At 42.5% G+C, this 25,825-nt stretch overlaps 1 protein-coding gene across 11 annotated transcripts in view; it reads right to left on the reverse strand.

Moving 5' to 3' along the window:
• Positions 1-25,825, reverse strand: part of LOC144719616 (POU domain, class 2, transcription factor 1-like) — a 116,939-nt gene that overhangs the window by 69,559 nt on the left and 21,555 nt on the right. For 8 of the 11 annotated variants that reach the window (XM_078595781.1, XM_078595724.1, XM_078595774.1 and 5 more), the window contains exon 2: positions 14,648-14,704. The exons of 2 other annotated variants lie outside the window; for them this stretch is intronic. In XM_078595781.1, the coding sequence (XP_078451907.1) occupies positions 14,648-14,704 (57 nt within the window). Of the gene's footprint in view, positions 1-2,497; positions 3,119-14,647; positions 14,705-25,825 lie in introns of those variants that run through there. One more of the 11 variants, XM_078595757.1, reaches the window with a different exon arrangement.

The following is a 25,825-nucleotide window of genomic DNA, read 5'->3' on the forward strand; positions in this document are numbered from 1 at the left end:
GAAAACCTACACTGCGGTCACATGAGTAACAAGTCCTCTTTTTACATATCATCTCTATCGGACACAATTTCACTTCAGAGGAAAGCAATTTAACATGTAGGCTTTCACGACCAACATCATCCATAAAAACGCAATATAACCCAAAAGAACCAGTATTATGGATGTCTCCCATTATTTAGTAATTTAATAAGTACAAGGTCATGCGTTGTTTTTCATAAATGTAAAAAAATACGATTTATTAATTAACTTACACTTTCATATTTTATACCCATGGTGCTCTCAGCTGGTTCTAATTGAGACTTCTTACCAAACCTGTCACTTTTTAAAGAACCAAACACTGAAAGGTTTACGAAGGTGTTGGTAGCTGTTCACGATGCTATTGCCGCCTGTTATAAGTTGATTTATGAAGAGAAGAGAACAACTGTGCAGACATCTCTTGGTAAGCTTTTCAAGAGAATGGAGAGGAAACACGAGCGCCAAAGGGAATTAGAATCTACATCTGGAGAACATCAGAACCAGTGGCATCTACATCTGCAGGATACTTTACAACTTTTAAAGCTATTCCCCGGGTTTAGTATAAATACCATAGAACATGTTGGAATGGATAGGAGCAAAGCGACGTCCAAACAGACCTCTGGAACCTAACTCGTTCGTAAGTAGAGGAGTCCCAGTAGATGCAACGTTACGTGCCAAATAAATAATGAAGCTAAAATGCAGTTGCAGTTTTCACAGAATAAAAATAAGTTAATTCCATTCACTGAACACCATGACTATTCAGAGCAGTAATTAAGTGACTATGTCAGAATACATTTTCCACTTTCAAACAGGAAAAAATTGCATTTGACTAAAAGGAAATGTGTGCAGTTGTAAGCTCTCACGAACCTAAATTAAAACATATTTAGAAACAAAAATCGTTCACAAATACAAAACAGTGACATTGAGATTGCATAGAGAAAGTACCAACATGCAAATAAAGAGTCAAACAAGAAGGGCTATCGCCAACATTATTGACAGCAACATGAGAAGTAGTTTTCATTAAATTGGATTCAAGAAACAAAGGTATAATATTCATAAGGAAAACATTACCGTACTATGATTGTCATAATAATGAATAGGAATGCACTATAAATAAATTATATACAAACTTAATATAGAAGGATGCAAAGTGGGGCTCAATATAAATATAAGCAAAACAAAAGTCGTGTATAACAAGTTTGCTATATAAATTAAGATATGTCAGGAGATTCAACGGGAAAACACATACGATTATGTAATACCCAGAAGGTGTTTATCGGATTAATTTCTCTTGCAGAACACGCGTGCCAACAAGGACACTCAATTGACTTTGATAATGTTGAAGTTATGTGCAAAACTAGTTACTACTGGCCAAGAATTATTAGAGAATCTGTCGAAATTGAGAAATAAAATTTTTATTTTAACCATTCAGATAGCTACAGGCTTAGTGCTGCTTGCAAGCGAATTATCAAATAATACATCGCTTAAATGCATGTCTATACAGGTCACCATACATTAATTGGGATTACCTGTACGCAAACAGTAACAGGTACTGCTATTTTAGTGCACGCAAACGACAGAAGGTACTAGAACAATGTGCATGAATAATGTGCATGCATAATGTGGATGCATAATGTGCGCTGATTACCATATGAATAACCCAACTGGCAATGGATATTCATCGTCATCTGTATGCATTCATTAATCCCCCCCCCCACCCCTTCGGACGTAAAGGGCTCACAAATGACGCCATCACATCTATTCTTCTATTTAAGGAACGAAACAGGAGGATTTCTCCAGAAATCTGGCTGTCCAACTGATTATGCTAGTTGTAATTACTGGCGAAACGTCGCACTCAAATTGTGACTGTTGTGGATTTGCTCTCCAACACACCTGTGTGCTGTGCGCTGCGCCACTGTCCGAGTAGTGCTAAACTTTCAAAGCCCGGGTGAACATCTGACTCCAATGCATTTAATGAATGAGCATGAATGAACATCAATGCGTTTCAACGAGTTTCAATGTCTTTCAACGAGGTAAACTGATGGAAAACACAAAATACAGCATCCATTGATACTTGCAATATCAATACAATAAATTTAACACTGCAGCATCATAACATTGTCTTAGATAACACGAATCTCAACGATAGGTCCTGGATGGACCAGGCACCTACATTAGCACTGAATAGCTATACAAGACAATAAGCTACTGTGTTAAATAAGGTCACTCTATGTAATCACAATACTGAAGCCGAAATGTACAGTGCTGCATATAAAACTGAACTGTGGATGAGATACTTCTTCATCCTTGCTCTCAACAGCATATAAAAGTTACATGGGCACAAGTCTGGCTTGACTTATACAACTACAAATAACATTCACAATCATGAAAGTTGAAGGCGTCGTTGTTAACTCGGCCCCATGTTCATCATAACACTATAACAGCATTCCCAGTATTATAAAAAAAACACAAACGAACTTACAGACAATGCTTCTTAAAGTCCTGCAATGAATAGATGCACCCGTCTTCATTGAGACACGATTTGTGCCTCCATATTGTACTCTGTAATGGCCGACACCCCCACCTGGCCTCGTGGCTTAAATACCTTTTAACATGGAACTTCCTGGTCACGTGACCAAACTCAGCACCCTCATATCAGGAAGTTCCTGTATCAACACACCCCCACATCTGCCGTGGGACAGAACAAGCTGTGTAGGGTGTTGACGGGTTTAACGACACATTTATATATTTACGCGATCTAACCCAAAAACCCTGTATTTTATATGGGTATCCATTACCAGTTGAGTTATTCATATGGTAATCAACGTAGGTTATGCATGCACATTGTTATTGTACCTCCTGTCGCTTGTGAGTACTAAAATAGCAGTACCTGATGTCTGTTTACAAGTAATTCCCATTGACCTGTACAGGCATGCATTTAAACAATGTATTACTTGATGATTTGCTTCCAAGCAGCACTAAGCCTGGTTACAATTATTTTCATTTCTCTCAATTTCAATAGATTCTCTAATTAATCTTGGCCAGTAGTAACTGGTTTTGCACAGAAATTTCAGCCGCACCACCTCTACATAACAATAGGCTCAGTCAGCCATTCTACACAAATCGCTGCCAGGAATGCTCCAAATATGTGGAGCATTCCTGGCAGCGATTTCAGCCGCACTACCTCTACATAACAATAGGCTCAGTCAACCATTCTACACAACAAAGACTAATTTCCTGGCAGCGATTTTAGCCGCATCATCTCTACATAACAAAAAGGCTCAGTCCCTTTTACACGCACCTTTACATCAGCCGCACCTAGTTTACACAACAAAGGCTCATTTCTAACAGCGTGCTTCAGCCGCACCGAACCTCACAAAAATAATATTCAGGGCCTACCTTGGCTCCTCCCACCCTCAACCAGTATATATACAAGGACTGTTTCCTTAAAATTTCTCTCACTTGATACAGCTATCGTGCTGTGACGGTTCCACCTGAAGACGGAAGCTTGTGTTGCCTCCGAAACGTCGTGATTTTTATTTTATTTTACTTTTATTAATTTTAATATTTTACCTACGTGACTTTACCGAAAAAACCTAAGAATACTGAATCCGTAATTGCGGTGCAGGGTGCATTTCAACGGCGCTTTGGCATTGATCCGCCAATGTCAAAGAGCATTTGTCGTTGGTACTGACAATTTGAGGAAGCAGACTGCTGTTTATGTAAGGGGAAGAGCACAGGGCGACCACGCACCTCAAGAGGAAAATGTGAGAAGAGAGGCATTGGGGACGAATTCAACCATTATCTCGATGTTGTCTGTAAAGCAGGTGGAGGGCACAGAGCATTTATAAAATGGTTAGCAAAACTTGATAACTCATTGAACCGTTTGTAACTTTCTGTGTAATGTTGCCATCGTGAAATATACTGCTTTGAAATTGGGTCCATCCTTTTGAGACACCCTGTATATACGTGTTCTTTGGGTCTTTCGGTCAAGCCACGTAGATAGAAAAATAATAAAAATATCACGACGTTTCGATCGCAAAACAAGCAATCGTCATCAGGTGAAAAAATATAGCGGGAGAGCTACTGAGGCAGGAAAATATATACTGGGAGAGCTGCTGAGGCAGGATGTTATAAAGGTTTGATGGGTGTAGCCCAAGGGTCATAAGCTTAGTGGGCGGGGCTAGAGATTAAATTTGCATGTAAATGTAAGATTGGAGAGCTGAGCCACCTCCACGACGACGAAGCAGTAGAGGTGGCCATTGTATTGAGAGAGATTAGCATGTCAATAGAATAAACACGAAAACCACCGCCACATCGAGGAAAACAAGCAACGGTGGCTGTGTTAGTGAGACATTTAGCCTGTTAATGTAAAGACATTTTACCTGGTAATGTAACTCAGTCAAAAATAATTGTGAACATCGGCAGGTAGGATGGAAACAACACAGCCAGTTATGACTTAAACTGTTTAATAACGTCCTTCCAATGATTGCTCAGTTTGTACCCATTTTCTCGGTTGAAATTGTGTCCGTGTTTATATATCTGGATGGCTTCATGAACGAATGCTGGCTGATAGCCAGTGGGTTTGCAGTATATACGTGCACACACAAATACATATATCCCCCATTTAATCATGTAATAACACCATCAAGGAATGTGCTGATACAAGTACTTGTTTAGGCCATGACAGCACAGGATCGGGGTGGTATCACAAAGGGATTGTATCACAACCTCACCACCTCTGTCGTTCCAAAACCAATGTTGACAGCCCACACCAGCTATAGAAGACGCAATCAGCAGATTCAGATACCAATTATTACTATAGTTGTGAACGACTGGGCATTGAACCATCTGTGGTGGTCAGGATTGAAATGCAGTCAGCAAACAACTGCAACTGGCTCATCATTAATTTACATTCAATCCACAATTAGCATTTCTATAATATAAAAATATTAATTTCTTAAAAAATCTTCATGTTTTTTAGAAGCAATTACAGTACATAACAGCAAGCCCAGAGAATATTCTAATTAGCATATTAATGAAAATTACCATAGACATTCAATTATTATAAAATGCAAAATAGACACACACCCACTGTATGTTTCATACAGTATTCTGTAAGCATCAGCACTTGAAGCCAAAGTCTTGGACATTGCACTAAACTTGCATTCGCATAGCCTCAAAACCAACAGAAAGTAACATTTAAGTGACCGAAAAATAACACAGATTGTTGCCTTTGCTATGCAAATCACTTGGGCTAATATTGACTATTATTTACCATTCAGCCAATATCAGCCGACATAAAAAAAAACGCTGGAGAAAATTTATGGATACAAATGTATCTTACAAATTCAGTTGCGGGTTTTGCGCCATTAGAGAAACAGACCCCCGTGTAGCATGTGACACACTGTTGAGGCAAGTGCTGTTAGCAAGCACCTATGAAGGCCGGGATGGCACACGAGGAGGTGGGTGGGTGGCCAGCACCACGCCTGGGCGTCTTTGTCTCCCCAGTGGCGATGATTTTACACCCCGCACTAGGTACTAGGGGAGGCCCAGGACCGGTTCAGGTAATCGTCACTGGTGTTGGCCATGAGCGGGAATCTAACTCAATGACAGAGTCATGAACCAAAGTTAACATATGCAAATCGTGACCACACAAGCAGCACACAGCAAACAACACCGCACACAACTGAATGGTCCTGATCCATCACATTTACTTGTGAATAAAAAAAAAATCACCTCTCACAATGACATGCATTAAACAATAACATCCAATAGGCACATTGATTCATCTGCTGTCGATTTGATGGAAGGATATTCTTGTTTCTTTCGGTAAAGTCGAGTAGATAGAAAATAAATACAAATAATAAAATTAAATTAAAAGGAGTCACACATTTGAAGATGCATCTCCTTTTGTTCTGCTCTTCGTTGGAATTCAAGTTACATTTGCCAACATTGTACTTCGTATATAATTTTGCAAACATTGTACATTCTTACATGCCTTAGTCAATGCATGTGTAGTGACAGGGTGCCATCTGTTGACCATGAAGGATAACTACGGGTATGGGTGCGCCATATAACAGCCAACCATAAGAGGGGCGTAACTGGGCCAAGGGTCAGAGGCGGGGATCTGTCGGGAAGCTCCTGGAACCTGCATGAGAGTTATAGAAGGGGGGGCGTGGCCAGAGGCGGGGCTTGGCCACGCCGAGGAGTATATAAGAGGGAGGTAACCGGAGGTTCGGGGCTGCCGTCGCTGTATTCGCCGTCATCTCTTGTTCATCGTCCGGCCGTGTGGCCGATCCACTGTACGGTCCCCATCGTCGTCGTCGCTGTATTAGTCAGCCAGCTATATAGTTAGATGCCGGCGATGTGGCTGTATGAGTGGGTCAGCTATATGTAGCCCAGTGTATATGTCGCTCAGTGATTCTGCCTGTGAAGTGTGAGAAATAAACAAGGAGCCCTCTACACGTCGTGTCTTGGAAGTTGCTCACTACACATGAACCTTATGGCGGGACCTCGGGGTCCCATAAGCCCCCAGCTCTCTTATAAACTGCGTTGCGACGTCATTTTATGTCCGTTGAAGGCGAACGATACGGCAATATATTCCTCTCGACGAGCTCTACACCATGCGCTAGTCAAAGTTTAAAAGTTTTGTTTCTTCTGTGCATTCGTCCTCGCTGCGCTTGGACGACAACAGAATAATACGCGCTAGGTGGGTCGCGGCGTTCATGTGCACGGTGGGACGGAGTTGCCAAAAATAAATAAATGACGATTTTGACTTCCGTTTATTTGGGGACCCGGGGTCCCGCCATAAGGTTCACATGGACAAGAATGCATTTTTTACATTCACAAATGAATGCAATATCATAATGCCCAAGTGTAGTCCATTGGCCTTGGACACATTTTCACCGTTTTTTTTAAGCAGGACAATTTTAAAACCTATTAAACTTTGAGCCTCATCGGGAAGGTCAGAGCTGTTAAATAAATGCTGTTGGGTGGGTTTGCCCGATGTTATAGACAAGAGCCATTCACCAACACTAAGGGAAACTTCTCCGGGGGGGGGGGGTGGGGGGAAGAATAATATCGTCATCTACACGGTAGCTGACACTGACAAATAGAAAATACTCCTGCTCATATACATGCTATTACCCACAATCTTCCATAATATGATTCTTCAAATTTTCTGCTGAAGGGTTGGATGCTCTTAAGTAAATTGACTTGCAAAGTGTTTGCCAGAATAGGATATTGAGCAGGCGGCATCCCATGTGGCAGCGCTGATGGCATGACACAGGGAGCATTGCTCAGTGAACGCTGCTCCGCCTTCCGACTGGCCAGGCAATATCACGTGGTATCATCCCTTAAAGTACCGTCACATGAATACATTTCCGTTGAGAGTGATCCTAGTCAATTGTTTTTTACGTACATTGTAAAACGCTTGATCCAAATTCAGATTTTTTTTTGTAAACAACAAATGGAAAGAGCAGAAAAGAAAAGAAAAATATCCTTCAAATAAAGTTAAAAACAAATTTTGTTCTATTCTATTCCTACGTATGACAATATGTTCAGGAGCTAAATGCAAATGGGAAAGTGTTCTATGAGTGCAGACAGTGGATTAGTCTAAAGTCCGTTTGGGTTGAATTGCAACAAATGTTGAACAGCACTGGTTCACACTTCACTTGGTTTGAGGCAAAGGGAGCCATCCAAATTGCACGCACAGCATTACACCACATGACGTTCTGCTTGGCAGATAAGGTATACATCATTACTATTGTTATAATAAAATTACTTGGATGCAATGTATCTTAAAAACGTGATAAACTCATAGATATGTTTTTTTTTTGCCGAAATAAATAAAAAGGAAAATATATACGTTCTAAACTTTTTACTTTTCGGTTTGGCAGGCAGTAAAATGTTTGTATTGTAGAATGTAACCACAATTATGTAATATCCTACAAGATCATATAGTTTATCAGCAGTACATCGAGCAACTCTGAATGATGAGGGTTAAAATCCTGACTCAGCCCATCATCCCTCCGGGATATCAATTAAAAAAAAGGGAAATTTGTGAATGTGTATCTGTTCGAAATGTTTAGCATACTTCCCGACATGCAACAAACTTGAAATTTGGCATGTGGGTAGCTTCCAGACTGTAAACAATGCAAAAAGTATAAAAATACACTTTTGTATTTTGAGGGGCGGGGGGGGGGCAATAATGGATATATTTTGCACAGCTAGTGAGCGGTGACGTCACATCTGTGATTTCATCCGCATGCGGCAGCGTCACGCAGTGTGCCTGCTGACGTCACACATCCCCCCCCTCCCACTCTCCGCATAGGTCGTGTATTAATCCAAGACAAGAATCCAAGTCTCTGGCATTGACTATATATCTTTTGTATTCTCCTCAAGGAATGGAGTCTTTGCTCTGCTGCAAGTCTCCTTTCACCACTCTCCCATTGACATATTTCGTTGCTTCCTCTTAGTTCCTTTCATGCGACGGTCAATGGTATAGTGTACAGCAGATTGTATAATGATAAATAGTATAAAAATGTAATGTTTAATAAACCAAATCACCCAGAAGACATTGTATACAGTGCAAAAATGAAAACCCATGTTTGAACAAGCACTGCAGCAATGTAATACTGGCTCATGTTAGATCACTAAAACACACACACAACTACTCACACATAACCCGGATAAAAAAAAAAACGGAGCAATCAGTTCAAGCACAGTGGATTCACAGTCCAGAGCACCTGATCGACAGCTGGAAGGGGAGTGTGGCGAGACTTATGATACCATCGCAGTGAGTGAGGCTGCAGCTCCACTCACACACACCCCCACCAATAAAACTTCTCAAAAGTATTTAACATTCATTTCAAATAAGATGTTTGTTCTTTTCTAAGTCCGCTTGTCCTGGCGAGGGTCGTGGCAACAACATGTTGAGTTTGGCGGTCCAGACCTCCCTTTCCCTGGCGACAGACTCTAGCTCTTCCTAGGGAATTCCCAGGTGTTCTCAGGCCAGCTGAGCATGTCCTGGACCAGCCCCAGTCTTCACCCAGTGGGACATGCCCGGTAGCGTTCCAGGGGGAGTCTACCGGGGGGGCATCCTTACCAGGTGCCCGAACCACCTTAGCTGGCTCCTCTCAATCCAGAGGAGCAGTGGCTTGACTCGGAGGCTCTCCCGGATTACCGGGAGACTGAGCCCGGCAACCCTGTGGAGAAACCTCATTCTGGCCCCTTGTACCCATGATCTCATCCTTTCGGTCATTACCCAAAAACTCATAACCATAGGTGAGGGTGGGAACGTAGATCGACCTGTAAACTGAGAGCTTTGTTCAAGAACTCAGCTCCCGCTTCACTACCACGAAATGGCCCAGTGCCCATAACATTGCGGACACCGCACCGATCCCGAGCTACCTCTTACCATCACTCGCAAAAGAGACCGAGGTACTTAAACTCCTCCACAAAGGGCAACTGCTCCCCCCTCACCTGGAGAGAAAAATCCACCATCTCCCAGGAGTAAACCATGACTTCAGATTTGGAGGTGCTGATCCTCATCCCAGCCGTTTCACACTTGGCATCAAATCGTTCAAGTGTATGCTGGAGATCACAAACTGATAAAGCAAAGAGGACAACGTCATCTGCAAAAGCAGCGACGTCACCTCCATGCCCCGTACTGGATACTCTCCATACCTCAGCTGCGCCTTGATATCCCGTCCATGAAAATCACAAACAGGAGTGGAGACAAGACACACCCTTGGCCGAGTTCAACACCCACAGTGAACGACTTTTATTTATACTCTCTGGTTCTTTCGGTAAAGTCACGTAGATAAAAAAAAACGTTTCGGTCGCAACACAAGCGTCCGTCATCAGGTGAGAAAGAATGATCTGCTGTTGTGGCTTTATATAGGCACGCGAGGGGGGGGAAGGGGGGGTTTGTAGAGTCGTGGCTGCAGGAGTTCACGAGGGGGAAGAGGGGAAAGGGTTTGTAGTGTGCAGGGACGGGTGGGGGCTGGATAAATGAGCATGTCAATGAGCTTGAATTAGTAAACGAAAGCAGCACGGGTGGGTGAGTGAAAATCACAGCATTTAAAACTTGATGTGGTTCATTGTTCCACGACCATGACCGAATCCACATTTTCCTCCTGAATCTGAGGCTCTACCACCGGGCAGGGCCTCCTCTCCAGCAGTCTGGCATAGGCTTTACCTGGGACGCTGAGGAGTGCGATTCCTATGTAGTTGGAGCACACCCTCTGGTCCCCTATTTAAAAAATGGTAATAACGACCTCAGTTTGCCAATCCCGAGGTACTGTACCCACCTTCCATGCAACATTGAAGAGGCGTTTAAACCACGACACTCCTACACTATTCAGCGCATTCAACTCTGGGCGAATCTCGTCCACTCCAGCAGCTTTGCCGCTACGAAGGCCCTCAATCGCCACAGCAGCTTCGGTAGTCGTGATGGATCAAACCCCCCCCCCCCCCCCCAGCTGTTTCCAGGGCTGCCTCCTGAGAGGAGGGCATGTCTACCGGGTTGAAGAGCTCCTTAGAGACTATCCCTTTTAGTCGAGGTCAATGTTACGCCACCATTAATGAAAACAGCCTGGGCCATGTCCCATCGACCTCTCCTAAGGCGTCGGATGGTTTGCCAGAACATCTTTGAGGTAGCCCGGTAGTCCCTCTCCATGGCCTCTCCAAACTGCTCCCACGCCAAGGCTTTTGCTTCTACGACTGCTGCAGCTGCAGCAGTCGGAATACTTTTTTTCCCGAGCATAGCTCGGAGGAAAGCCATCTGCAACTTGACAGCTTCCCTCACCACTCGTGTCCACCAGTGGGTCCTAGGGTTGTCACCATGACAGGCACCAACTGCTTTCAAGCCACAGCTTTTCGCAGCTGGATCCACAATCGAGGTCCTGAACATCGTCCACTCTGACTCCATGTCCACAACCTCCCCTGGAGTGCAGGAGAAGTATTCCCGTAGGTGAAAGTTGAAATATTTCTGCAACTGGGTTTTCTGCCAGACGTTCCCAGAAAACCCGTACTATTCGTTTGGGCCTTCCACATCTATCTGGTCGGTGTCTCAAGAGTCGGATCCAACTACTACCAGGTGGTGATCTGTTGACAGCTCTGCCCCTCTCTTCACCCGAGTGTCCAGAACATATGGCCTTAGGTCCGATGATACAACTAAAATGGGAATCATTGACCTTCAGCTCAAGGTGCTCTGGCTACCAAGTACACTTATGAGCATCCTTGTGTTCAAACATGGTGTTAGTTCTTGACATTCTGTGACTAGCGCAGAATTCCAATAACATCTCACCATTCGGGTTCAGATCCTCCCAATCACGCCTCTCCAGGTAACTCCATCGTTTCCCACGTGAGTAGGCGGCACTCTGCCGAGCACTGCACCCACGGTCTCCAAGAAGGCCAAATACTCTGAACTGCTGTTTGGCGCATAAGCACAGGCAACAGTCAGAGTTTTCCATTCCGCGACCTGAAGTCTCATTGAGGCGACCCTCTCATCCACTGGGACAAACTTCCACTGAACAGCACCCAGCTGGGGACTTGTGACATCCCCACACCCGCCCCAGGGCTACTCACCATGGGTTACTCCGGAATAGGGAATAGAAGAGAGACCACCCCCGATCGAGAAGTTTGATTTCAGTGCCAATGCTGTGTGTGGAGACGAGACCGACTATATCTAGTTGGTACCTTTCCACCTCCTCCACCAGCTCTGGCTTCATCAGGTCCAGTCAGTGTGAGACCATCCCTCTCCCTGCCATACTGGCATCGCATCTGCCCTTCGTCTTGCGCATGGTGGGCCCACACGACGGCGCCACGTAGCCATTTTGGGGCTGGGCCCGACCAGGTTACGTGGGTCACCAGGCCACCAGGCGCTTGCCGGCGAACACCACCCCGAGGCCTGGCTCCAGGGGTGTGTCCCGGTATCAATGAAGATGTATATTACATTATTATTCCCTTCTTGAGATCTAGCTAGCACTGTGGATTGGATCCGTGGAGCCTATAGTCATATATTTTAGAATGGGAATGAAGGCTGTGGTGAGGCAGGAAATACTCAGCCAACTTAATCCACACTCTTTGGTTTTTTCGGTAAAGTCACGTAGGTAAAAAATAAAAGAAAACAAATTAATAAAATCACGACGTTTCGGGCACAACACAAGCGTCCTTCTTCAGGTGGGGACAACGTAGCGAAAGCACAAACGCTTAAGTGTGTCTCAGAGATGGCTGTGACGAGGGATTATATAGTCGCGGGGCCTGGAGGGAGGGGGGGGGCATGGTAAGTGTGGGGGCGGGGTGTGGGCTGGGAGGTGCTTGTGTTGCGCCCGAAACGTCGTGATTTACTTGATTTTTTTCTTTTATTTTTTACCTACGTGACTTTACCGAAAAAAACTAAAAGTATGGATCCTTGCAGTCACGAAAACTTCAAATCTAGAACTTAATCCACCTGCTGCAGCTATGCATGCCGACTCGGCAAAGGATTCTCAAGGATGTAGTATGACCCACACTTCCATAGCACACATTGCCATAAGACACAATGTTCGATTCCCATATTTTATGCAAGACCCCTTGTATGATGTATGAAAAGCAACAATTCAACTTCCCTGAACAACGTGCAGATTTGTACTTTTACAGTCAAGAGGGACTAAAATTAGGAAATGAAAATATGGAATGCTGGCCATAGCAGAACTTGTTAAGCCCACCACTTTTCCAAGTGTCTAATGCCACAAAACCCCTGCATTGAAAAAAACTGCATTTTCACGTGACAAACATGTATTGCATGTAATCTGGACCTTGTTTAACCTATTTTTACTTAGAAGGCATCAACATTCACACAACACATTATTGCACAAAATAGGAGTTGTACATTACTCCAAAAAACCTTGCTAATAATTAAATGGGGCAAATCATGAACATATTTTATTATCCAAAACCATGTGTTTTTCATCAATGTTGGCAGCCGCACATTCTGTAATCCTCTAGCATTTTAAACACAGTCCAGGTGATTAACCAGCCAGGACAGAAAGATTCATGTAGAAAGGGTTTTAAATTGTGCACCAACACATGAAAGTTGACACTTGTGAAACTGTGGCTGACCTTTATTGTCAACAGTTTTTATTGGTCTACATTGGCGGTCAAGCATGGATGTTAAGTCTGTGCAAGTCGACATAGAGCACTACGAATCTAGTGCTCTCACATCAAGATCTAAGACAATTTAGATGTGTTGAGAGATTGTCAGTGGTTAGACAATAAGCTAAACAAATAGTTATTTTATTAAAATTTCCTGGAGAAATTAAAGATTTATGAATGCATGTATTCTCTTTGGTTCTTTTGGTAAAGTCACGTAGGTAGAAAAATAATAAATCACGACGATTCGATCGCAACACAAGCAATCGTCATCAGGTGGGACAACCACAACACCCCTTGTATGATGGATTCCTGCAGTCACGAAAGCTTCAAATCAATGCATGTATTATTACGTTTGACATATTTTGGCTATTTTTCCCCAACGGCATCCCAACTATGCTAAAAGCATCGTGTCATGAGGCGAGGTATCCATCCGGATCGCTCGGTAGAGCTGGAGTTTATTTAACATGAAAATGTTTCTGTGGAGTCATTAATGACCGGCCTGAGACCATCAACAATCTATAGTTGAGGACCCAGAATCAAAGACGGCCACTGATTCGAACCCAGAATTTCAGTGGTGGCAACTTGGTGCTCTCACCTCTGAGTCAACCAGCCACCTCTTTCTTTTTTTACAGCGCCATGGGGTGGCATGTTAACCTGTACATGTTCGCAGGGGCACTGATGTAACCCCAGAGACACCCAAGAGCCACAAATTCACCACTTTGAACAAGAATGAGACGGAAAATAAATTAAATTAAGGATTGCACAATGCTCAGTAAAACATAATCCGCACCTTTGAGAGAAGTCACTCAATTTCCCCATTAACGTCCACCTCTAGACGATATTGACATGAAAACTCGACACCAATGCACTAATTGATTTGCATTCAACACTTTCAAAATACTTTCTTACCATCCAACAATACACCACACAATGCGCGATTAATGCTGTTCTGAGTATAATGCATGTGGTGTGTGGACAGAATCGATAATGCCTTTGCATCGGCGTGGTTCCATTGAATCCATGGCTTCAGGAACTGGTACATACAGGCCTGTCAAGCACTTGTGTGCTCGTGGCATTCCCACTCATGTGTTTTGCTTCGAAAGCAAACTGTCTACAAAGCTTTATACGAATACAATCCATGGTGGCACCAGGGTGCACTTTGCCAATGCACACTCTAGCAAAGGCCAACGTGCCAATTTTATTGTAAAAAAGATCAACTTTTGCCGACACTAAAGCATGCAGATTGTCATTGAGGGAGACATTTAAATGGTGTTATTTACAATGCAATTTTTATTGTTTATTTTGGAAAAAACACCTTTTAAGCTTGCTTCACATTTACTTTTTGTAAGCCAACAAGGTGGAGAAGACATTGGAGGTCCCACAACATTTCTGTAATCTGATCAGGATGAGATCGCAAATCAGTAATGAGTGGAATAAAATAATCAATGAAAAAAGACAAACCGTGTGAATGATCACACAATCGACTCACCTGAAGGATCACCCTGCCCATTCTCACTCATCCCTTCTCTTCCAGCCATGCCGTTTTCTGCAAAATGACAACATTACCGTGAGATTTCAAATGAAACCGACTTAATACCTCAGGAACCTCAACAAAAACAAGTTCATTTTAACAAGGAGAAAAGGAAAAGACTCATTTTAAAAACCTAAATTCTCTGCTAACCTGCTTCCATGTCCAAAGGGACTGGGGAAGGGACGCAACGGTGAGAAATATTTTAGCCCGCAAGCAAGTCGAAAGTGAGAGAGCACACAACAGAGCCACGGCGTAGCAGCGCGCGCCTTGGCTGCAGACGCCGCTGCTGCGAGCGGCAGCGCACGTCTCCCGGCTCTGTCTCAAGGGTCAGCATGACCGCGCAAGCATGCAAATCACGGCGAATTAAATTAACCACTCTTTTAGACGTGTTTAATGTATGCAAAAGCAACGCCCACCCCCGGCGCCACCGCCACCATCATCAGCGAGGCACGGCAGATGCCCGACCAGAAAGCGGGCCCGCGAGCTGCCCACCAACAAAAACTCGCTTAACCCTTCCAAGGCGAATTGTGAAGCTGGGTTATGCACGATTGATAATCATGGAAGGAAAAACAAATAATGTTTTAAATTAAATCGGCAAAATAAAAACTCATATCAATAGCTCCATATCTGAGAGCCAATTCATGTGATGGTGAAAAACAGGGCTTTGGCTATTTTTTTAAAGAAAAATATACAAATTGTGAAGAGATAAATCAGTAATAATGTTGTATTTCTACCAATTATTGTTATAAACTGCCTTTAAATCTTGACTATAAGCATTCGTGATTGCAGGAATTTATATTCTTTGGGTCTTTCGGTAAAGCCACGTAGATAGAAAAATAATAATATCATTGATCCGCCAATGTCAAAGAGCATTCGTCATTGGTCCCGACAATTTGAGGAAACAGGCTGTTTATGTAAGGGGAAGAGCACAGGGCGACCACGCACCTCAGAGGAAAACGTGAGAAGAGAGGTGTTTGGAACGAATTCAACTATCATCTCGATGTTGTCCGTACAACAGGTGGAGGGCACAGAGCATTTATAAAATGGTTAGTAAAACTTGATAACTCATTGAACCGTTTGTAACTTTTTGTGCAATTGTAACATGTTGCCATCGTAAAATATACTGCTTTGAAATTGGGTCCATCCTTTTGAAACACCCTGTATATACGTGTTCTTTGGGTCTTTCGGTAAAGCCACGTGAATATAAAATAATAAAAATAATCACGACGTTTCGATCGCAACACAAGCAATCCTCATCAGGTGAAAAATATAGCGGAAGAGCTGCTGAGGCAGGGAGTTATAAATATTTGAGATGGGTGTAGCCCAAGGGTCAGTGGGCGGGGCTCGAGATGAAATTTGAATGTAAATGTAAGATCGGGTAAATCTTGACAAACGAAGCTGTGGGGGTGGCCATTGTATTGTGAGAGATTAGCATGTCAATGTAAGAAATTTGCTTGTAAATGTAAGCTCGGAGAGAGCTCGGAAAGAGCCATCGCCACATGGAGGTGGAAAAGGATGGCAAGCCGCCATTTACTAACACAGCTAACGGTGGCTGTGTTAGTGAATGTGACTCAGAGAGTCGAAAATAACTGCTCACATAGTTATGACCTAAGCTGGTTAATAAAGTCCTTCCAATGATTGCTCAGTTTGTACCCATCTTCTCAGTTGAAATTGTGTCTGTGTTTATATATCTGGATGGCTTCATGAACGAATGTTGGCTGATAGCCAGTGGGTTTGCAGAGTATCTTCGTCTTGGCAAAATAAATTTCGTGTTTGCCCACTGCGTTAAAATAATGATCAGCCATGGCTGAGGTATTAATCCTACCGTATTTCAGATCTGCCTTATGTTCACGAACCCGGTCCGAGACATGTCGCTGAGTTTACCCAATGTAACTGCTGCCCCAGACACAGCAGAGTTTGTAGACACTGGGGTATTGCACGTCAGGGATCACAGATGGGATAAAATCACGAATTGTATGTACTGTGTTGAATCGTACCTGGATCTTGTGTTTGCTCATGATTTTGGAAATCTTTTTAGTGACCCCTGCTATGTATGGCAAGGTGATGGTTTTGATTGGGTTCTCAGATGGTTCTTTCCCAACGGTTGGGGTGATAGCTTTACGGATTGTGTAGTCTGAATAGCCATTCTTCTTCAGGGCTTGGTGTACGCGCTCCAGCTCACGGGCTAGGTGGTGATGGTCGGAAATGCAACGAGCTCTATGGTATAAAGTTTTGATGAGGGAATTCTTCTGGGATGGATGGTGGTGGAAGTCAAGTTTTAGGTAGGCATCCGTATGGGCGGCTTTCCTGGAGACAGTGTCCCATTGAGCCATCAGGTCTCTTTTCGATTAAAACATCTAAGAATTGTAACTTGCCATCCCTTTTCCACCTCCATGATGAATTCGATGGCTGGGTGTATGGAATTGATGTGGTTGAAGAAATGATCCAGAGCTGGTAGACCATGTGGCCAGATGGCGAACGTATCATCTACGTATCTCTTCCACAAGGAAGGATGTAGGGTGGATGCCTGGATGGCATCTGTCTCAAATTTCTTCATGAAAACATTGGCTACAACTGCAGATAAGGGGGAGAACCCATTGGGGCACCTTCAACTTGTTTGTAGAATGTTCCATTCCAGGTGAAATAAGTGTTGGTGAGGCAGTGTCTAACCAGGGCCGGTACATCAGCATTCATTCCTTGTTGGACCAAATCTTCAATGATTGCAATGGTGTCAGGCACATGAACTTTGGTAAACAATGATACATCGAAACTAACGAGCAAATCACCTGGAGATAGTGAGATGTCCCTAATTGAAGATATCAAGTGAGCTGAGTTAAGTACAGCTGAGGTGGTCTTACCAGTGAATGGTTGCAAGGTCTCAGACAGAAATAGGGTCAGTTTATAGGTGGGCGAGCTAATGGTGGAGACGATATAATGGAGTGGTCTACCTTCTTGATTGATTTTTGGTAAGCCATAAAATCAGGGTGGTCTAGCAGCAGAGGGTTTTAAGGAAAGCCGCTTGGTTGGTTCGATCAAAGATGTCGAATCAGTGATGTTGGTTTTCGTAACCAGGCGGTTGGTTTGGATCTTTCTTGATTTTGGTATAGCTGCCATCATTAAGTAGGTCCTGAATTTTGTGTTTGTATGTGGTTTTGTCCATGATGACAGTGGCATTGCCCTTGTCGGCTGAGAGGATGACTACGTCATCTCTCTTTTTTAGTTGCGAAAGCTCAAGGCGCTCATCCTTGCTGATGTTGCAGTAGGTATCTTAGCGTTTTTGAGGATTGCAACGATTTCTGATCTTGCCACGTCTGCAGGAATGTGTCCCAAACCCTGAAGGGCTACGTCGACCTAGGCAATGATATCATCAACTGGGATGTGTTTAAGGGTGACTGCGAAATTCAACCATTTAGCTAGAACCGATTTTAGGCTGTCGGAAATTGGGCTGTAGCTCTGATTGATAACAAGCTTGTCGCCATCTAACTTTTTAATGTATGGATCTGACTTCTTTTTGGAAATGAGGTTGAACAGGTACATTCAAACAACACGCCAACATGTGTGAAAAGAACACTTCCTTTATGGATATGCAATTACCATTAGCATTCCCTACATTACTGGAATGAGGTCCCTTTTCTTGTCACCACCAAAATAAATGTGGGCAAATATGGCTGACAGCAATAATGCACTTTTCAGGATGTGATGATGGTTAGAGCATATGCACAAAGGTTTAGTTGCTTTTTACATATTTGTGCACAAAAGCCATTTCAACAACCTCCACTTCAACATCCGACCCATTTGCCTGGCTCCTAATGCGGGTTCAAACACTCGGCATATGTTTCATTCGCTCTGTTCATTCCACTCTGAATCTATGGAACTCTTGCCTTGTATATGCTTAACGTTAAACTTCTAACCTGCTATAACTTCACAAGTTATGTATTAACCACCTGAAATGTGTATAAGTTTAAATGCTATATCTGGAAACCATTGGATAACAAGACAGGCAAGCCTCAGATTTGGTGATTCGACAAATAGATTCACAGAAGACAGACTTGACTCTGGAGGAATGTTCAGACGAGAGACTCAGAGTGGTGTTGATTACATTCTTTAAAACAATATAATACTTTGAGACCTTTGCAACATTTTTTACAACCCATTCTATATGAAACTGGCTCATTGATAAGTTGAATGTAATAGCAAAATAAAATAAAAACAACATTGATTGATGTACTTGAAACTGCAGTAGCAAGTGAAAGCAACTGCCAAAGAAACCCTCCCTATTCCTTAACAAAACACTTGTGAAGAGAGGACGATTCAGTTTGGGTCACAGAATGCTCAATGTTACTGAAACAGCGGGAAATAGCATTCATATATACGATCATTGACAGTAATCACTTATCAATTTATTATAGAATACAACTGAGCTTTAAGTGGATTACAAGATTACACTTTTGGTTGCTGGTAATGTGGGGTAATGTGAGTATGGCTGCCTGTTGCCTAAGGAGACTATACTTTAATTCGCAAAATCGGATAGGTTGAATTTGTTCTCTGAAAATCTAAAAGTAAAATGCAACAAACACAGTAGAACCCCTCTTAACGACCACCCCTGTTAACGACTAATCGCTTAACGACGGGCCACCATAGAGCCCAATGTGTTCGCTTACCATCCATTCCCCTGTTAACGATGGGCTGTTGTAGGTCCAGTAAATATAAATTAATGCATTGATTAACCATATTTATTTTAATACTATGCGTTTATAATGTTGTTAGTATCTTTCGACAGTACTAACCAAAACCAAAGCCTGCAAATCATGAGTTGCTAACCTGTGAAAGGGTTAAGTTAATTTCCATATCCTGGACGCAAGTCAAGCTTTCTGCTGGATGATGTGATAAATACTTGCCAACAGTGCCACAACAGAGCAACAGCACAGCCTTTTCCCAATACTCTAATCTTCGTTGACGGTCTCCTCTTATGTGCACTCGAAAAGTGCCCTAGCAATATGAAACAGCAATATGTGCATTCCATGTTCCCTTTGCCTTACCTGGAGTCTGTATTTCATGTAATGAAATGGGTAGACTTGTTAATAAAATATTGTTTAATTAATATAGCGTCGTCGTAGTAATTTCCATCTCATAACCACCAAGGAACGGCAACCAGGCAGTGAGCCGGTGCCAACAATTACCCAAGATCTGCAGTCCTCTATATATGTGTTTATACATGCGGGAGGAATCCAGAGCACCCAGCAAAAACCCATGCATATGAAGGGGAAACATTATCCTAAAGAGAAGGGACATTATGCTGGTTCGCACAACGCTGTACTCCCTTCTTCTCGAAAGCCAGGGCGTGTGGCACCTCGATGCCCACGGGAAGGGAGTTTCGCAACATTTGTGCAGTGATCCACCAACTCGCTGCCTCCACAGTGCTGGATTCGAGGAGGGCGCGAATGCCGATCCATATTTATTGTAGGGTTCAGCAACGTGGTAGTTTTACGCCAAAATTCTTGTCATTAATTTACTGATCAAACTCTTAAACACAAGATCCAGGTTCGTTTCAACACAGTACACAAAATCTGTGATTTGATCCCATCTGCAAAGGATGTGATTCCTGATATGCAATACCCGGGTGTCTACAAACTGAGTTGTGGCTGCGGCAGCAGTGACATTGGGGAAACGAAACGACATGTCTCGGACCGCGTTCGCGAACACAAGGCAAATCTGAAACACAAAACCTCTGCCGTTGCTGATCATTGTTTTAACGCAGTGGGCTCACACGAAATTGACTTTTCTAAGACGAAGGTACTCTGCAAACCCACTGGCTATTATCAGAGATGTGTTCATGAAGCCATCCAGATATTTAAACACAGACACAAACTGAGCAATTATTGGAAGGACGTTATTAACCAGGTAAAGTCTTAACTGACTGCGATGTTTCCATCCTACCTGCCAATGTCAGCTGTTATTTCTGACTCTCTGTGTCTTTCTCCCTCTCTCTGTGCATCTCTCTCCGATCTCAACTCCAGTGATCCGGGTGCTGCCGCGGGGTCCACTTTCTGCCTCGCCTCCTCCCCCCTTCTCTCTCCCCCCCTACTGCTGAGGCCCACTATACACTACACTATACACTACACTATACACTACACTATACACTACACTATACACTACCATACACTACCATACACTACCATACACTACCATACACTACACTATACACTACATAACCTCGTGCCACGGCAGATCTCTCGCCTACCTCAGCAGTTTTTTCTTGCTGTGGTGGTTATCCCACCTGATGACGATTGCTTGTGTTGCGATCAAAACGTCGTGATCTATTATTTTTCTACCTACGTGACTTTACCGAGAGAACCAAAGAGTATGGATTCATGCACTCACGAAAGCTTCCAATCAAGATTGAGAAACTATAACTTTAAAAAATCTAGTGACGTCTACGTAGTGTCACTCATGATGTGAAATACAAGGACACTGCAGTGATATCAATGTAGCAATCGTTTTAATGAAAGCAATATATCACTAATAAAACCACAAACTTTAAAATCATGTTAGTTAGCATTGGACAGTCTTGGTATAAACCTACAAGAGATATCCGTTTTATGTAATGCATTTTAATTTAAACTATTGGCTTTGCAATACTGATGGGGCGATACACCAAGATCAAATGTCCTGACAAAAGAACTGCTGGTTGCATCTCACTAAAGCAAATAAGTAAAGCTGTGGCCCTGACTTGGAAAAAAAGTGTTCAGTTTTTCCTACACTTGAGCCAAATAAGGTTAATGAAAAAAACAGTCAAAAGAATCAGCCACACTCTAACGTACCAATGAGAATGCACCTCGCCTCGGTTTTTACTGCAGAAGGAAATGGAATGTGGTGCCGAGTCTGTCAGAAGCCGGCAACATCTTTTGCAGCAAGCTGATATTTGCAACGTAAAACAAAAACACTCACCATGTGTACTGCTCACTCACTGTCAATGGACAGTCATGGTGAACTTAATGGGTATGGTATATCAATCGTTTCAAGAGATAAAAAAAACTATTTGCAGTAAAGTAAATTAAATCTCCATTGTGAACGGTTTTTTAAATGTTATCTTTTTCCCAATTTCACACAATTATGCTATTGGTGCCATATCATGTTCCTAAATATACATTTGGATTTATTGGCAGAAACACTTTGTTCTAAATAACAGCCCATGGAAACCGTATCACAAAGTTACCACTCAGTCTTCGATCTCGACAAGTAACCAATGGGTCCACACAGAGTATGAGGCAGCACTTTCCCACTCACCCTGCCACCGAGTAATGCTTGTCACATGACAGTCAAACCAATATATTTCAACATCTCAAAGCTATAAATTCGAAACATCACGTGCAGAACCAAATTCAATGTGACGTTTCTTTGGTTAGCCCCTGGTGATCCAGCTGCGACCATCAGCTCGCTACACTTGAGAACTTCATTTAATCAGTTGGCTTGCCTGGATTCAACCTCAGGATCACGGTAGTGATTTACCCTCGGAGTCACGCAGCCGCCTCCAATCTCAATATTAAGCATACAATTCCTCGTCAGAATACGAGTCGGTTTTAGCAAAAAATTACGAAATTAATATGATGAGACGAGATGTTACGAACCTTTCAGAGAAAAAAAAGTCATCAAAAATTCCACTGTCATTTCATGTTGCAATGTTCACGTAAAAAAAAGAAACCCGTGAAAAGCTAGGGGACGTAGCAAAAGGTGGTGGGGGGCCTTGTGCGTTAGGGCAGGTACTAACGTGAAGCTTTGACTGGAAGCACACACGTGTGGGTTGAGACTGGGCTCCAAAGCAACTCCACGGGATGACGAAGGGGTTAACCTCTGGCACTGGCTGGGTACTTTTACATAATTGCATAAGCGCCTCCCTAACGACCTGAATATTAACCAGGTCATTTGCATAATCCAACCACCGAATTCACTCCCTGAAGGTCGTTAGTCAAAGTGAACATTTGCATATATGCAAATTCGCCCATCTGCTGCTTTGTGGCGTAAAAAACTAACTTTCAACATAACTTGTTATTTTATTTCAAGGTGAAGTTTTCAGCAACGTTTATTGCTCATGCATGTATAGCAATGCATATTTTAGCAACGAAAAAAATGATTTTGCGATACAAATGTATAAATGAAGTCTCGTGTGCTGTGCCATTATCAGCATTTCATAACATTAAAAAAATAACCAAGTGAAGCAGCAAATCACAAGGAAAATATGAAAGCCACAGCCAGTGTTTGACCAATGCGTTTCATCAATACTCGGCTTTAATCTGAATACATTTGGATCAGCATTGCTTTTAGTGTCTGTTCTAAATTTTCTTGCCAAATGTTTCCGTCAACCATTTTTCTCATGCTCAACACAAAGAACGGCAATGTCGTAATTGCACTAAAAAAAAATACGCGAAAATGTTTTATTTTGAATCACTTCCGATTCCCCATTTCCTCCATGTCCACTCCCTCATGGAGTATTCTCAGCTCGCTTCATTAGCGGATATGCAAATGACAGTACATCTGCTACTGATTAGACAGGGCCTTCTGCAAGTAATTACCATACATCGACTCATTCATATGCAAATTGTGATGCATATTAAGCAGGGACAAAATTAGGAACCTATTTGAATATGTAAATCAAACATAACTCATGAATATTAATTAGGCAAGGGAGGAATGAGGGTGATTTATCTTCGGAGCACTTAATTACTTGCACCGATACGAAAACAAACTCCCTTAATTACATGCTTTGAATATGTAAATTATGTTTATGCTAATCAAACCCTAGGAGAGAGGCTGACTTCATGAAGGTCCTTGCAACGGAACAAAGTGGCGAGTTTAAAAACGTACACGTGCAGTTTTGTATCGCTAATTTATGTACATATAGATGCAGTGCAGTAATTACAATAAAACCACCGGCTCGCTTGTGTGCAAATGTATGCTTACGGCATGGGCCCACAATGATGAGGCACAAGCGCTCAGGGGTGTTTTGGTTGACTAACAAGAGCGGCTACGGCAGTGGCCGTGAGGCACAGAGAGTGAAAAAAACATATTTTATTCCCCACCCTTGACTGTGTGTGAAGCTACATGTCATGGAGTATTTAAACAGAAAAGCTTTTAGTTACATTTACTAATCCATGCACGTTAGCAAGACACGAGCACGCCACCACTCACTGTAAACACCGTAACCTGGCACTTCGTGTCGAAATCACCAAAGGATTCACAAAATGTACAATGCCCAGTTTTACATGGATAATATATCACCACCCCCCGATTGACCGGCATGGTTAAGCACAAGTTTCAATCCCAACCATTACGGATTCAGCCCATCGTTCTATTGGGGTGAGCTAGATAAGTACAGCTTCACAAGGCTGTAAAAATATGTCTAGTTCAATCGTTCGGTATAACCTTGCTATGGACATGTAGAATTTCTCAGGACAAACAACAGAGCTGTACATCATGCTTGCTGGAGCACAGCAATATAAATGTATTTTTTTCCTGACGGAAGATTCATGAATACATAGTGGTTGCATTCTGGCAAAGGATACAGACTGCAGTGTTCGAAAACTGGGGCCACCTTCGCATACGATTGCAATCTGGGTGCGTGGTGTTACCGTGAAGACATGCTTTGTTTGCGCGCATTTGTCTAAAATTAAGTCAAACCAGAGTTGTTAAACGCACAATTACATGGTCACAGCATTCTCAGCACACGGTACTAAGCAATGGCGAAAAAAGTTAAATTTTGTTTTTAATGCATTTACATAGGTGTGTATGCTTCATTTCTTTCGCACCGTATATAGCTAATCATGTTACACTCAAATACGCCACACTTTTAATTTAAAAAAATGGCCTAGGTTCCTTCATCTTAATTTTTAATGCATTTAAGGAATTGTACGACATGCACAGTCGGTCACACGGAAAGCACAGCACCTCCAGTCACTGGCGGAACGATAGCTCTGACGTTTGAAATATTCGTCTGTACGATATAAAATCATCCGTCCTGGATGATTTTATATCATCAAAATGACCTCATTTCTAAACATAAACTAAAGCAAACGATGGCAATTAATTACACATTTCACGTGTGCATGTTAAAGTCTGGTAAATGTCACATGACTACCGGATGGCACATTCGCAAAGACACTCAAACAACTTTCACATTCGAATCGTGACAAATTTCTGTTATCACGGCAAATCAATGGTAAGGATAATGTTCACCAAAGCTAGCGGAGGTGTCTTAAAATAGTGATGGTGCATAATGACCCATTTACCTTAAGAAAATAACACCATCCAATGCCAAATTGCACCACTGACAAACAATGAGAATGAAACTAAAACGGTGGAATACAAAACACAACTGGAACACTTTTGGCTAAACCTGTGGTTTCTGTCATAATTTGCTCCGAGGCCACCCTGTCTTATTAAAAGAGCCAAATCTGGCAGTTCAAAGTAGACCTCTACACTGCTTAACCAGCACATTGCATAATTAGCATGATAGCAGAACAAATAAAGAAAGACGAGGCAAAATCTCTGGTCACAAATGCACTATGTTATGATGCGAGATTTTGAAATAAAGTTGTCAAATAAATGTCAGTATTATAAATATGTAAGGAATGCAGTTTAATATGTGAATGCTTAAAAGTAGAAAAAAAATATTAAATGTGCTCGCTCCGTCAGGTAAATGTTGAAAGAAAAGCTGCAGTACGCCAAATGTAAAAAGGGTGATTTTCCCAACAATGTAACAAAATGATAGACGAAATGTAATGAGCCGTAGCAAAAAAAGTCCAACGTATTTAGCAATATAACATAAAAATCAGCATCGCAGTACTACATATCAGTAAATAGCGTGACGTGAGCAAACGAAACAATAGAAATGCATTGAATAAATAATCTAGAATAAGTCTACATTATACAGCAGCAGTACGCACACTTAAGTTAAGCAGGCTACAGTCTAGATTATAGACTGCCAGTACGCTGACTCAATTACATAAGCATTGCTGCAGTCGACATGACAAGCTGGCATAAGGGTCAGCAGCTTAAAAAGCAGGCTCCAGTCTACATGAAAGACTGGCAGGACACTGACCGAGGTAAAGAGGCAGGCAACAGTCCACATAATAGACTGAC

This window comes from Lampetra planeri, chromosome 1 (genome assembly GCF_965212315.1).
Source record: "Lampetra planeri chromosome 1, kcLamPlan1.2.h2, whole genome shotgun sequence".
Classification (NCBI taxonomy): domain Eukaryota; kingdom Metazoa; phylum Chordata; class Hyperoartia; order Petromyzontiformes; family Petromyzontidae; genus Lampetra; species Lampetra planeri.